Source organism: Fusarium keratoplasticum, chromosome 3 (assembly GCF_025433545.1).
Source record: "Fusarium keratoplasticum isolate Fu6.1 chromosome 3, whole genome shotgun sequence".
Classification (NCBI taxonomy): Eukaryota; Fungi; Ascomycota; class Sordariomycetes; order Hypocreales; family Nectriaceae; genus Fusarium; species Fusarium keratoplasticum.
The window spans coordinates 2,339,763-2,354,851 of record NC_070531.1 but is presented as its reverse complement, the minus strand read 5'-3'; the positions used below and the strand labels follow the sequence as shown (position 1 = coordinate 2,354,851).

Below are 15,089 nucleotides of genomic sequence, written 5' to 3'. Positions count from 1 at the left end.
CAATGTTTTGGTGAGTGTTTGGCGAGGTATGTGGTTGTAGGAGGAGAGTTTGCAGCTCGCGATAGGCAAGGAGAGGTCCGAGCACTTGACGGTAGCTGCAAGCTTGGCTCAAAGAGGTAGCGTAGCATCGCCCTGCGTGTCCCTTTGCTGTCGGCTTGACCAACGAACATGCAAAAATATGACAAGTGCCGGACGGATCTGACCATTCATCCCTAGCTTGGATCGGATCTCAAGTTGGGCTTGTCAACTGTCAGCTACATGACTACGCATCAGCTGGCAGATCTATGTTCCTAGTTCCTAGGCTAACGCAAGACGCAGGGTACCATCCATCTCTCAACAGCTTCCTCTTCTCCCTCGACATGGATAGCTTTCCCCGCATCCGACTGTTTACACCACGAACCTGAGCTCCGTGCGTCTGCCGATGAGGCGTCGAGTCCCTTGCTCAGCCGTCGGAAGCAGGCTTGGAGACTTTGGACCGTTCTGGGCAGTTCCGGGCCCCTCGCCTCAACGTTTTGGGCTGCGCGTGTCTCGAAGATCTGTGACAGGTCTTCAACTTCGATGCCAGGGCCAGGGGCTTGCAGCACTTGGCAGGTCAATCACAAGCTTCCCGCGGATCCTTCATCGGCGATCGTGGGAGCCTCGTCCTGCCCTTGCACCACAGGCGGGGTATCAGCCGTGACGTCAAAGCCTCTGTGTGACAGTTGGGGAGCGGAATGACGATGGTGCTCCACGGAGGCAGTTCGTGGCTATCTGGTTGCGCATCGTGTATCGCGTATCACATAGTTGAGATCGGGTAACTGGCACATGGCCGTTTCATGATCGGCATCTTGTCTGCGACCCGGCTGGGGTTGAAGCGTGCTGGCGTCGTGCAGTGTGTAGCCATCAGATCCATCCATCGCGGGGAAGAGGGCACGTTGCCGGGTCGAGATCGTGAGGGTTAGCCCTGAGGCTTCCCTTTGAGCGTCCAGTCCTATTTGTGGTATTTTCTCGTGTTCTAGTACGTGCCTCTGATCGGATTTGCCGTGAGGGCAGGACCCTATCGAAATCTTGCCCTGGCGAGGCCTCTCAGCTGCCAATATCAGGGGACTTTCAGGGTGCGGCGATCTCAACCGTCTCCCTGCCACGTTGCACACAAACGGTTTGCGCCATGGCCCTCCCGTCGATCGCCATTAGGCGACCATCTTAGATGTGTCTGTCAATATGCCAAACGTAGTAGCTTACGACCAGCGTCTCTGCCGGAGCAACTTGTCCACCCTTGACCTCTATTAGGAGACATTTGCCAGGGAGGGTGGTTGTGGTGTGACTAGAACATTAAACTACGGCCCAAGGCGCTCTCCCTATGATTTTCAAACAGTTATTTCAACTATTCTATATCCCCAGTTTCGTATTGCACCAGTCTCAGTGCGTGTCTCGCGATCTTCACAAGACGCGCTACCCTACGGCGCAGCATGACGCACTCGATGAAATGCTTGAGGATGGTATTTTCAACCTATGTGTGGAAATTTGGGGTTCTAGTATGTCAATTGGCATACGTTTAACATTGATCTCAGCCCGTCAGCTCCTATTCATGTGTAGAGCAAAGTTTTGGTCGATCTCATGGTGCCTCAACCGATCCACGACCTTTTAGCACAGGATCTGAGCCACAACACACTCATATGTAGAAATTCAATGCAATCCTGCCATCCATAGAGCATCCAGCCCGTCAAGGAGCAGACGACGACCCACCGATATTTAAATAGCTCCGAAGTAGGCAGCATCCATTCATTGCACGGCTTCTTACTCGGACACACGTGACAGCATTATTGAGGCAGACAGTTTGCAAAGACAAAGGTTTGTGCAAGAGGCAAACTTGGTACCACCATGTTTAAAAACATGAACATGCAGTTCGCATAACTCAGTAAACCATAGGGATTCAGCATAATCACATCAACATTTACCCATGCTGGCCTGACAAAAGCATTGGATGTTCCGCGAGCAGCGGCACGTGCTCCCGCGACAAAACCACTCGCTGGGATGGCCCCGTGTTTCATTCGCTTTTCGCGTGTCCGAAACACCTCACAGTATCCGTAAATCAGCCACAGGGGAAGTCCTCCAGCTTCCGCCTGGTAGCTAAGATTTGACCCGCGAGATCCCTGTCTTCAAACCGCGTCTTGCCAGGACCGGAAATGTGCAATATCGACGATGCTCAAAGGATCAAGGGTCCCCCCAGCATTATGCGAGATACCCGCGGGGCGGCTGCCAGGGACAAGAAAAAACGAGTACGCATGACCAGGGCCTGGACAATGGGCGTCTAGAAAATCGCCTGAGAGTCGATGCTTGAGAGACGCGACCTGACATTTGGTGGTTGCGCGATCCGAAACTTGGGCCACGAGCTTACTGGTCTAGGACGAGATGGAGATGGGAAACGGCGCCGTTGATTGGGGGACCCGACGACGGGGCGTGCCGTGGCTCCCGCCCCCTCCAAGCTATTAAAGTTGGTGTGTGTGGCTTGCTTTGTCGTCTTTGAGAGATCGTCAAGCTCGAGCTGGATGATCCAGCAACGACAAGACAAAGCCATCGGAACATGGAGATTCGCCGGTGGCATTGGCGCTCAAGTCCAAGACCCCGTCCTTGAACGAGAAGCAAGTGTCAGACAACCGCAACCGACGCGGTTCCGGACGGGTCCTCTTCCCGCCAGAACCACGACTCAGCGTCGTACTCGGCCCCGTCCCAGTCCCCAATTCGCTCAAGTCAACCGGTTGCTCGGTGCTGTGGGGCATGGAAGCCCTTTTTAGGGGGAAGAAGAAGACCAGACGAGGGGGGGCTGGGCGATGGCCAGGGCTGGGGATCAGATCCGGGACCGGGGGGACAGCGGTGGTGACGAGCGAAGACAAGCCCTAGCGCCGTTAGTAGCAAGATGGTTCATCTGGGATGGAGGTCATCACGTCCCCGCGACGGGGGTCAAGAAATAAACGAGGCCCAGGGACGGCAAAGAAGGTCTAACTCGCTCGAATGTCACCAGTAAATTTAGACAAAATATACTAAAATAGTAAAAGAGATATTCTCATAAAAGCTACTACTCAAGATATCTGTTATTTACCATTTGATTATTCCTAGTATACTCATTAACGTCCATTTTAAACGATGATAAGCCAGTGTCTTTGTACTGGTGTCTCGTTTTTTCCCTCGACCCGCCCTGCCCTGGCTTTTCTCTGCCAATGGGACTGGCCGCCTCGTCTTTTCAGGCGTGGATTCCCCAGCGCTGGGTCGTCGTACGTACCACGGTCAACTTGCACCCTCAACCTTGCCCTCAGGGGCGATTGAGATGAAGAAACCGGCCAAAGATGGCCTATGCGTAGCTTCGGCGCGTGTGAAATGTGGTCGAAGCTCCCAAACATGCTGCGACGCGGCGTCTCGACATGGAAGGAGACCCAGGTCCGCAATCTGCCCACGCGCGCAGTCGTGTGATGAAGGTTGAGGACCGAGGTCAGAGCTGAGAAGAGAGGAGAGAGCTCCAGTCCTTGCGCCTGTGTATGAGATGAGATGGACAGCCCAGGGCAGCCCAATTTGCCTGCCAGCAGCACCAGCTTCTCTCAGCACCGAGCTCCCAGAGCTTGCTTCCTCAGCTTCAAGCTCGAGGCGCCCACACAGCAAATGCCGGCGCCATTGAGGAGACGGGTGGCCGGGTCAGACGCCAGACGTCCGTCCCGAGACAAGACCCGACGATGGTAAATTAGAGCGTTTCGGCAAAAGCATCCAAGCCGAGTTTTCGACTTTGAGCCGTGCCGTCTTTGTTGTACTTGTTTCAAGACGGATCAGCGCATCACATCAATGACGCTGCTCACAAAGGAATCATTGTACCGGGAAAAGGGAGAGGGGGAGGGCGGTTCAACTCGACCACGCACATGCGCTTAAAGAGATGGACAACGCATCCATCGCCTTAGTTCATGCCATCACCTTGGTCATGACTGACTGACCCAGCAGGGCGACGAGACTCGAAGGCTTGGCCCAAAGCTAATTCATCAGCAGGGCTGCTGGCGAGAGAAAGCTTGGGACCCGGGCAGCCAGCTAGCTAATGCCCGCCCCATGGCTCCATCATCCCCCCGGTCAAAGCGGCCAGAGCTTGCTTTGCTACCTTAGCTACTCTTCCTTGTGTGTGCCTTGATCGACTCCCTTGAAAACCTGGCGTAATTAAGTCATCAGAGTAGGGCCGGCCGAGGGAGGAGCGCTCCAGTTCTACGTCAGGTCGCAAGTGTGTGCTGTGCTGTGCCCCCTTCTCTCTCCTCCACCTCAACCTATCTTCCCTCTCTCCCAACGCATTCATACCTTACCATGACCTGTCGTCGACTGTGATGGTGATATCTCGACGCAGGCGTGGATACTCAGAGTCACAGCTTCGCCATTGGGCTGCGAGCATGTTTGCTTTGTGCGTCCCCATCGTTCCCAGCCGCTTGATTACCTCCCTCTGCAGCTCGACGAGTTGCGCATAACGGATTCGCGACGCGCCCTGGCCGGTGACAATCCAGATCGAAGACGGAGCATATCCGAGAGGGCAGCACTTTGCACAGCGTCGCGTCGCAAAAGACCTCTTGTTACAGCGAATCAGCCAGACGTCGTCTCCTAACTTGCGATTCAAGGCTTTGCGCGCAGGAAAAGCCTGCGAACAGGCGGCCTGGTGGCAGGCCCGATCTCAGCTGAAGCGATTGCGCGCATAGAGTATCGCTACGCTACGCTGCGCCTTAACAAACGAAACGGGGCTATCGAATGAAGCAATTGGCCGATTGACCAATTGATCAGCCATCTCTGTCTCTCTTGCTGGCTGGGAATTTCGCATCTCGCGTCGTGTGCGCGTGTGCGTGTGTGTGGTCTGAGTGCTTGCAGATTGTCTAGCCTCTGTCTGCTACTGGCTCTTTACGAGGGCGTCTCTCACTGGACGCGGCCCTCTACAACTGGGCCTGGCCTGGCGTTGGCGGCCACTTTACTGGCACCCGACACGACCAGCGAGCGAGCACCGGCAGCACCACCAGCACCACCAACCTCCCCAATTTTTTTGGGCTCCCGGCCACCAACTTTTTTTGACATCACCAGGGGACCCTCCACCCGATCCCAGCTTTCATCGGTTGATGCCCGTCCTTTTCTACTCTCTAAAAACAAGCACATTCCAGTCAGGCCATTCAACCTTTTGGCTTGTCTCGAGTAGAGCCGAACTAACCTGAGACTTTTGGTCGTCATCCCGAGACCAATCTCTCCTGTCGGCCTCACATCGTCCGTCTTTCTCTAGTCAGGCCCAACTGCAGTTGCAGTAACAACGCATCAAGGGCCTCCCCCACACCACCATCACCGCACCTCACCACTCGCAACAAATCGCCTGGTCCAATCCTCCACCGCAACCACCAGCGCCCGCTGGTGAAACCTTCGCCTTGTCGAACAACTCGCTCTCCTCGCACACTCCAAAACCTCGTCCTTCCAGCGCCGCAGACGTGTCGAGAATACGCCCCTCGTCTGCGACTAACGACCGCCACGACCTTAACGCGCCCACGACCCCTACCCAGCAACAGCAACGCCAGCAGTCAAACGTCTCCAGACCGCTGCCAATCCAGACTCCGGACCCCGTCGAGCGACTTTCTACGCCGTCCTCGCAACCACGAAGCCTTCGCCGAACTCCCAAATTCGAGGCACCTCCGAGCCCTGCCCCTGAGTCTCGCAAAGTCCATCTCGCCGCCGCCTCGATTGGCTTCGCGCCCAAGGCGACCCTCGCGGCCGTCAACGACTTGCCTGAGAATCACCCAACTGTGTTGGGTCTCATCCCGCTCCACTCGGTGCCCCAACAAGCTCCCCGTCGCCGGCGACGGCTCTCGCAGGATCTGACCGAAGATCCCGACGAGGTGTCTTCAGAACATCCTCAATCCCCTCCGAGACAAAAGACTCCTTCTGTAACTGCAGACCGCCCCGACCCACACCCCGTGGTCCGCATCTCCAAGCACACCCACAGCGCCATCCTCTTTGCCCTCGAGGAGGCGCTGCGCAACCCCAACCCCTTCACTCCAGATCTTGAAGAGGAGTCCGCAAGCATGGCCGACCTCATGGTTGCTGGAGGTGTGCCTCCTACCTCCAATGGCAAGCCTGCCGCTTCTTTCCGTCCCACTGCCGGTCCGGGTCAGACGAGCTCGCCCTCTGGCATCAGAGGCCCGAGGATGATCATGCAGGAGCGTGCTGCCAGAGAGGCGCGACAACGCGCCGAAGCAGAGCAGCAGCAGCGCGAGAGGGCTGAACAAGAAGCGCGCATCCTGGAGCAGGCACGGAGAGCAGAAGAGCAGCGTAGAACTGCTGGCGTTGCTGCTGGGCAGGTTAGTGGCGCCGAAGCGCGTGAGCCCGTCAACCCTCAGCGACAGGCGCAAGTCGCCCCCGAAACCACCACAGCCCGAGCAAGGGCATCTACTACTTCCCAAGTACCAACCGCACGACATGGGCGCTCAGCTTCCGCCGCCCAGGTGCCTCCTCAGACCTACACAGGCCCAGCAACCACAGCACAGCCTGTCTTTGCCGCACCAGGTGCTGACGGCGGAGCCCAGACAGCTGCCGGCGGTGCCAGCGGCTCAAAACCGCGCAATTCGTTCCCTCATGCCTTTGAGCGTTGGGAGACATTGTCTGCTCATTGGGAGGGTCTCACTAGTTATTGGATCCGAAAACTTGAGCAGAACAAGGACGAGTTGAACCGCGACCCTCTTAACCAGCAGCTCGCCCGCCAGGTGACGGATCTATCTGCCGCTGGCGCGAACCTCTTCCATGCTGTTGTCGAGCTGCAGCGTCTCCGCGCGAGCTCCGAGCGCAAGTTCCAGCGCTGGTTCTTTGAGACACGAGCTGACTTGGAGCGCGCACAAGAAGTTAACGCCCTCCTAGAGGCTGCCTTGGAACAGGAGAGACGCGGTCGAGCCGACGCCATCCGAGAGGCTGTTGAGAACGAACGAGGGACCTCAAAGGCCCAGAAGCAGCTCACCGAAATGCGAAAAGAGCTTTCCATATCCAAGGAGGAGGCACGACGAGCATGGGAGGAGCTGGGACGACGAGAGCAAGAGGAGCGCGACAGAACTCTTTCTCTGCAGTCCGGACAGCCTACCATTGTGGGAGGCGTCCAGGTCGTGCCCATGACCCAAGGTCCCAGCCGATCTCGAGGTCAAGCCGCCTATCAGACTGAATATGGACAGGGTTACCCGCCTGAAGTGACAGCATCTCCGCAAGGCCAGCCTCCTGTGACTGCCGGCGGTGAGGGATACCTCCAGCCCGTCCCGCCAGGTAGCAGCGGTGGCTATCAGGCGCCAGTGTCAGAGGGTGGTTACAGCGAAGGTGAGTACGTCATTGATGCCAATGGGAACTTCATTCTGGATGCCCAAGGCAACAAGATTCCTTTCGCTGCACCACCCTCGACGTATTCGGATTCTGATCCTGAAGCAGAAGAGTATGAGACGCCTGCCACCACCAACCCACCAAGTGGTAAACAAGAGTCTCCCTCAACTTCTGCAGGTGGCGGTCAATGGACTGGCACATACTCGGATCCTCAGGACTATTCTGGCCAAGGTTACGGCGCCCCCGGCTGGGAGACAGTTCCTCGACATCACCACCCCACGAGGCTGAGCGATGTCATGGAAGAGGAAGATGAGCGTAGCCGGGCCAGCACAAGTCGCGTCTAGGAGTCGGACTAACCAGGAGTCCCGTTGATACAAAAAAGGAAAAACCTCAGGGCCAAAGTATATACACATCCCTTTCCAGACGCGAACATAATTACATCGGGACCACAGCGGCCTCGCCTCAACTCCAGGCTTGGGGCACCAAACAACTCTTCAACAAACCAACCGAAAAAGGGAGAAGAACCGCCGCCGTTGGGTACGACTAGTTCAGCTACAGTTTTGTCTGTTTTGTCAGAGTACCGTTGCATAGCATTGGCATCGTTTACGGCCTTGATTTACACCCGCACTAATGGAAATTCGGTTCACCGGCCATGTTTTGATATTTGTACACCGGAACGGAGGAGCTCCATAGACCAAGTTTGCATTTAGAAGGTCTATACCATTTCGGATCCTCTTCCCGCGGCCTTGCCTATCTGTGGCATTCATTACCTGCCTATCGACCATGTCCATGCATCTGATATTCTGCCTCTTGCGACGAGGCAGAGTTGTCGAATCATTCATTGTACCAAACCACACACATCGCCACGAATGAATACCGGGAGGAGATTCAGTCAGCTGAGACGGGAGAAGTAACTCAGTAGATGCGGTCTCTGGGCACCTTGACCACTTCTCGTTGAGGCTGGCACACAAAACTACACACCATCACTGCTCCCAAGGGACGGGCATTCGGAATTGAAACACAACTTGTACGGTATCACCACCGGCGGAAGGATGCCGGGGCAGCGGAGTTGAGGGAATGCCGGACGGAGTACAGGGCGCGGAGGGGGAATCTGGGAGTTTTTGTTGTCATTTGTTTTCCTCGTCTTTTTTTCGCGCATGAGGTCCTAATATCATTAGACGGCACCCGGTGTTTGAGGGCCGGATTTGCATGGGCTAGAGTACAGAGTCAATGTAAAATTTCTGTGTATTGATTGACATTAACAAGCCTTTGTCTGAACCATTGATGTTTGTGACGATCATTGAAGATTATATGCTTTGCCCAAGTTCAGGTTTGTTTGCCTTCATCTTTTGATCTCTTCTAGATTCCTAATTGTGGGACGTCGGCACAGTAGACTGCTCGAAATACCTAAAAGCTAGCCTCAGAGAAGACAAAATAGGGCAATGGTAGCCGCTATTGTGCAACAATGTTAGGGCTCTGTTACGACTATAATCTCTTATGAGAACCTTCAAGATATTACGTTCATATCAGTTGCTTTAATAAGGAGTACCTTGAAGCAAGTTATACAAAGACCCTCCATACCGGGTACGTTGTCTTGTGCTCTATTAAATAGATGGCGATGTCCTAGAGGGCTTCATACTACACGGCACCTTCTTATACAGACGCCGACCAGCATCGCACAGAAACTGACTGAACAACACCAATCTCATCGTGTGCTCTGGCAACGGCCTTGATTGATCCCAAAAACCCTATAGATTTATTCGCGGTGGACAAGAAGAAACCTTGCAACCCAAGAAAAGGTGGCCGTGGCCGCACTCGACAAGAACTGACCCAATCACCCCGGTGTTGAAAAAAGATGTAATGAAACTATAGAGAAAAAAACGCCTTTCGCTCGCCTCTTTCTTCTCTCGCAACTCCCAAAATGCGTCACATTTTATTCATACAGCTGAGTCGCCTCTACCGTTCTCACCGCCGCCGCCGCCTTCTCGTGGAGATGTGCCCCAGGGGTAGCCATCGCTGGTGCTGGCCTGTGACGGCTGCCTGCTTCTACCCCTGAGCCAACTCATTGAGAGGAGGTTGCCCAGCGGGCTCGACACTGTGGAGCTTCTACTTCGTTGGTGTCTCCGGGCGACGAGGCCGGGGAAACCTGTGCTCTTCCGTCGCCGTCGAGTCAGTCTTCGAGGCGTGGACTCGGTGCTTGGGCCAGACTCTTCACTGGCGGGAGCACCACCTATAGACCTCCTCGTCGGCAGCAACGGTGAGGACTCGGTGTGTTGTGGGAGTGTGCTAGACCGTCGCCTGTTCCCGGGAGTGCTAGGTTCATCGCGATCTTCCAGCTCATCCCAGATCTCAGCGCGCTCAGCCCACCGTGAGCTTCTCTTGCGAGAGGGAATCAAGGGGGTCTCGCAAATCGCAGGCGGAAATGTCTGATATGTATGTGGTATCGTATCGTCTTCGGCAACCGCATTGTCCGAGCCGAGGAGAGACTCTTCCTCCCCTTCGGTGTCCTCCACAAGTCCCAGGCCAGGCGCCAGAGATGACTGGCCAACTCCGGGTGTATGCTGCTCATCGCTCAGGCGCCAAGACAGCGCGAGCACGCCTGACAGGAGGATGACCGTCCCCAAGGCGATGAGACAGGCTCTTAGAGGTGATATTAAGCTCGTCTGGTTAAAGTATATCAAACCGTCTAGAATGGCAACGATGTTGTAAACGCAGAAAACCAAGGGATAGAGAACCGAGGTTGAGACCAGCTTAAGGCCTCGGTGGAGGTAATAAAGTTGACACAGGGCCAGCGTGACGAGCGCCATAACAATCGCCCACGATTGCCAGTAGACAAACTGGTTGCGTCCAGCGATCGTCTTGATGACTAGCTCGACAGAGGACTTGGCGAATAATAGAGCATGGGCGGAGAGATCTCCACTTATGACGCCGTATGTGATGCCACGAGCTAGTCGAAACCGGGCGTCATGGGAGAGGTTCGAGACGCTGTTGACCACGTCGATGGCCAACGCGAGGGTAACGACAAACAGGGCCTGAAGAATCATCCAGACCACATAAGGTTTGCGCGCCATGAGCTCCAACAGCTCCTTTAGGTCATGCGCTGGTGAAGGGATGGCTCCGAAAATGGCAATCAGCACGGCGCCTGTCGTGACGAGAACCGTCCCGGACAGGGACCATCGCGTAAAGGGCTCGCTGAGTATCAATGACGCACATATCGAGTTGAAGACGAGGCCCGCGGCCTGAAGTGTCGAGAGAACGGGGAGTGGTAGAGTCGAGATCTGAACGGTGCTTCCGAGGAGGTTCGCCACGATGAACATGCCCATGCCGATCTGCCATCTCCTCCTCCTGTAAGGTGGTCGCCGGACATCGAGTGGTCCCTTTTCGTCTTCGAGGATATGCGACTTGCGCTGCAAGGTCAGGCCGAGGCTCTGAACACTTGTCGATAGCAATCCGACCAGAATTCCTAGCTGCAAGGGCGAGCATTAGCAAATCATTCGGCCGACCAGCGCATCTGCCATCAAACGTACAGCTATGCTCCCTCCAGATGAGATGCCGCCAAGCAACCCCATTGCGCCTCTGCCAGGTCCGAGGTCATCTGGCAGCGGAGACTCGAAGCGGGTAGCTGAGGCGTCGCATAGGAAGCGTACCCGATTCGATGGTCGCCTTGTGCTGCCTGTATCGAGTAGGGTAGGTTCGTTTCAATCGAATACAGACGCGAATGGCTTGTTGAAGCGCCGGAATGATGAAGCGGCAGCCTTGCGGACCGGCGGTTGGATCGCGACCCGGGTCTGGTCTCCTGGTTGGCGCTGACACCTGGAGTTGTAGGCGGAGGGATTGGAAACAGAGCGATGTTGTGGAACGCAAGAGAGCGGTAATTCGATGCAATCTGTCTCCGTTTCAAACCTAATAACAAGAAAGTCGGAGTCGAACTCAAGTCGAGGGACACCTGACGTGAGGCCATGCAGCTCCAACACGAGACCGGCCAGCCACTGTGGCGGTGCAGTTACATAATAGTCGATAACGAATCTTATCGGGGTTTATTAGTGGCCATATGCACGAAATAGTGGAGCGATATGACATGGAGACATGTGGCTTGCCCAAGCTTTAGGTTGGGTAAGATGGGCATAGGCGACGAACAGCTTGGTCCTGGCGGCTGGCGTCACAGCTACCTGCTTGCTTGCACTCCACTCCCAAGCCTCAACCTCCATCTCCCGCCGACGCTCCTAACAAAAGGCCATCGACTGCCTCTCATTGCTATTCTTCTGACCGCGCCGAGGCTTTGCTCGCCTTTTCAACTCCTCGATTCCATCGAAATCCTTCAGTTCCCTAAACCGCCATCATGTCGCAACACGCATTGTCCGACCAGCAGGTACGCTGCCCAAACGACGCAGCCATCGTCATCATCCTCCCATCCGTCTTACCAGGCTGCTAACGCGCGCCCGATTCACCCAGGTCGACAATGAGCTCCGCAAGATGACGGCCTTCATCAAGCAGGAGGCCATGGAGAAGGCCCGCGAGATTGAGATCAAGGCCAACGAGGAGTTCGAGATCGAAAAGTCCAAGCTCGTCCGCCAGGAGACCGACGCCATCGACGTCCAATACGAGAAGAAGTTCAAGCAGGCAACCATGTCCCAGCAAATCACCCGCTCTACCGTCTCCAACAAGACGCGGCTCAGGGTCCTTGGCGCCCGCCAGGAGCTGCTCGACAGCATATTCGAGGATGCTCAGAAGAAGCTCGCCGAGGGTGCCAAGGACAAGGGCAAGTACCAGAAGGCGCTCAAGGGTCTCGTGCTTGAGGGATTGTATGCTCTCAACGAGCCCGAGCTTCAGGTTCGCGCGCGCAAGAAGGACTATGACGTCGTCAAGAAGGCTATCGATGAGGCTTCCAAGGAGTTCAAGAAGCAGCTTGGCAAGGACGTCACGGTAAAGCTTCAGGAGGACCAGCCCCTCGCTGACGGAATGTACGTGATCCCCCCTGGATTCACGAGCTGCGATATGAGAACTGACGATTACACAGTGCCGGCGGTGTGGTTATCATTAGCGGAGACGGCAAGATCGACATTGACAACACCTTCGAGGCTCGGTTGCGGCTCCTGGAGGACTCTGCGGCTCCCGCGGTGCGAGAGGCCCTGTTCGGAAAGAATCCTAACCGCAAGTTCTTTGACTAAACTCCCTTGGGTGCCATTGGTTCATGGTTACTCCTGCTTATACATCAAGCCCGCCGAGATGAGTGCACGATTAGGGAGGCTCTCTATCATCTGCGACCTGCCTTGTTAATCAGTCTGTGCTTTGTAGTTTAGAGGCTGTGCATCATCTTTTCATTATTGTTTGTCTGGTTCCGGACTTGGCTCGTGGTAGAATTCATTACACGTTCAGAATCCTTCGTCTTGAGTGATATCGACCCCCTTTCCCTTGAGTCCTTTGCGCCTGCGCCTAATGAGAGTTGTCCATGCTTCATCCTCCCTATTTCGCCCTGACAACGATGGTATCTTGATCAGCTACAGGGGAGGTGGGCGCTGGGGCCTTGTCTGTTGGTTTCCGTAGGAAATTCTTCATGTAGTTCTGTTGCTGTGGGAGGAAAGGGTCCTCTCGTTGACTTGGAAGGTCAAACACACTCTTCTTGGCCTTTCGGCGCGTCCGGACAGAGTGAGCAAGTCGCTGCTGAACCCATTCAATGACACTCTTGGCTTCAGTTCGTGCGAGCTTCATGCCTGCATCATTGATCTTTCTCCAAATCCCTCTAAGTTGGGTTGTGAGTTCATCTATCTCACTGTTGAACTCCTTCACAGCGTCTGGGTCATCGGCTGCGGCAAATGAGCCGTCGTCAACTGCAATGTTGAGAAGGATAATGTTTGCCTGCAGCTCAGCAAAGTCCGTCTTGGGCCCAACAGAGAAGTCGTCTTCTTCAAGGCGGTCGATGATGCCTCTGATGCTGACCGTGTTATCCGGATGATGGCGACCCAGGTCCGGATCATCGTAAAGAAATACCACGGCAAGCCGGCGTCTCAGATCGTGAACCTTGGGTGTACTGACTGGCAGACATGTCAGAGCATTTGTTCTCACACATTGAGCCTTGATGAGAATGTGTAGCAATGAACATGTGTGAAAGCACTAATTCATCCGTCAATAACCAATCCGAAGCGTGCCGTGTGATGGGACTTACGAAGACGTCCCAGTTCGCCTGAGGAACTGCCTCCACTAGACTCTTGATGGTGTTCTCGTATGCGACCAGGAGATCAATGTTGTAGAGGAGAAACTTGTCCATCGACATCCGCAGCAAAGCCTGTGCAGCATAGACGACAGATTCCAGAGTCATAGACGGAGCCATGGCACTTATAAGGGATAAGAAGGAACTCAACGTGGACCAGTCGCGTCCCTCATAGGGTTCTACACCAGGTTTCGATAATCTCAGCTCGGAGTCCCGTCGCTCAAGTTCAGGGGAGGCGCCGAAGCGGTAGAACAACTCCTCCAACCGCCGTGGCGTAATCAGCCGCTCAATCTGTTCGGAGCAGTCGCTAATCAGGCTGGTATACTCCTTCCGGACGAGGCTTGATTTTTGAAGACAGAATTCACTGAGAATCCACTCAAATAGCTCGTCTGGTAAACCTCCATGCATGCCAAGGAGGGTGAGTGGCAACCCAGATAGCAGATGCTGCTCCCGAGTTTGCTCATCACCTTGCGTCAATAGTTTCCAAGGCCCCTTGCTGAGATTCTTTGGTGCTGGCTTCGGACTGGGTGGACTATATTCCTCGCTGAAGAAGCAGTATCGAAGTTGTGACTGACCAGGCTCTGATCTTTGCACCGCTCTGAGGACCTTCTGGGCGTTTTGTCCGGTATTGTTCTTGACGATGTCCTCCAAAACGTCCCGTGATGCCTCGTCTGTCATGATCTCATCTTCAGTGTCAGCAAGCTCAGTCAGAGCCTTGGCTCTTATTGAGCTTGCATGTGTAGCATCATCCTGCTTCGCATCCTTGGCCAGAGCCTTGAGGTCGAATTTGTGTTTTGGTATAATGGCCAGCGGCGATGAGTGAAACTCAACGGCAGTTCTTTTTGCTCTTGGTGTAGCATATGGGTTCTTTGTAGGAGAGTCAGCCAACTTGGCGGGGCGTGCTCGCCCGATGATGGCGCATAGGTCTTCGAGGGAGTCGTCTGACGAAGCCCCCAAGTCATCCTCATCATCCGAGGCGCGGATCTCGATATCCCGTGCCAGCGGTTCCTTCTTCTTGACAGGGGTGACAGCAACTTGACTCGGCGGGGATGAGCACGGTAATGGAGATGGCGAGCGAGGCTTCTGAGCCTGGGGTCTCTGGGGTGTTTGGGACCTCGTCACAGGCTTGAAGAAACTCATAATATTCCCATTTTTAGACTTTTGCGACATGTTGGGCCACTTGCGGGGGGAGAAATGCAGGCTGATTGATGACTGAACAACTGATGGCACGAGGCTCTGAAGGCCTTTGGATCCTTTGTCACAGCAATCGCAGGTTCATGGGCCGGTGAGAGGTGTAGTTGGACCGTGTTAATTGGAAACGGGTCGCGTTTTTGGTGGGGGCGCATGTGGGCATGGCCATGACCGTCGGGTGGCTGCTGTCAGCACAAAGTGCACAAAGTGAGGCGCAGCCCCATCCATGCTGTGGCGCGACAAAATTAGCCGCTAAGGCTCTGTGCGACAGAGCACGTTAATGCTCCCCCCTATCTCTCCCATAATAGAGCCATGACCAGCTCAGAACTTCCAGAAGGACCTCCCGCCTAGATTGTCGGTCACTACG

At 55.0% G+C, this 15,089-nt stretch overlaps 4 protein-coding genes across 4 annotated transcripts; 2 read left to right on the top strand and 2 right to left on the bottom strand.

Moving 5' to 3' along the window:
* Positions 1 to 3,375: 3,375 nt before the first annotated feature.
* Positions 3,376 to 7,667, top strand: NCS57_00408500 (uncharacterized protein; the record flags this gene model as incomplete). Its single annotated transcript, XM_053054060.1, has 2 exons — positions 3,376 to 3,414; positions 5,298 to 7,667. The coding sequence occupies 2 exons, from the start codon at positions 3,376 to 3,378 to the stop codon at positions 7,665 to 7,667; spliced, it is 2,409 nt and encodes an 802-aa protein (XP_052916220.1).
* A 1,593-nt stretch (positions 7,668 to 9,260) lies between these two features.
* Positions 9,261 to 10,892, bottom strand: NCS57_00408400 (uncharacterized protein; the record flags this gene model as incomplete). Its single annotated transcript, XM_053054059.1, has 2 exons — positions 9,261 to 10,790; positions 10,851 to 10,892. 2 exons carry the CDS (start codon positions 10,890 to 10,892, stop codon positions 9,261 to 9,263), a joined length of 1,572 nt encoding a protein of 523 aa, XP_052916219.1.
* A 770-nt stretch (positions 10,893 to 11,662) lies between these two features.
* On the top strand, positions 11,663 to 12,491 carry NCS57_00408300 (V-type proton ATPase subunit E; the record flags this gene model as incomplete). The annotated part of the gene is made up of 3 exons (XM_053054058.1): positions 11,663 to 11,692; positions 11,776 to 12,284; positions 12,341 to 12,491. The coding sequence occupies 3 exons, from the start codon at positions 11,663 to 11,665 to the stop codon at positions 12,489 to 12,491; spliced, it is 690 nt and encodes a 229-aa protein (XP_052916218.1).
* A 295-nt stretch (positions 12,492 to 12,786) lies between these two features.
* NCS57_00408200 (uncharacterized protein) lies at positions 12,787 to 14,701 on the bottom strand (the record flags this gene model as incomplete). Its single annotated transcript, XM_053054057.1, has 2 exons — positions 12,787 to 13,434; positions 13,487 to 14,701. 2 exons carry the CDS (start codon positions 14,699 to 14,701, stop codon positions 12,787 to 12,789), a joined length of 1,863 nt encoding a protein of 620 aa, XP_052916217.1.
* Between the last annotated feature and the right edge of the window lie 388 nt (positions 14,702 to 15,089).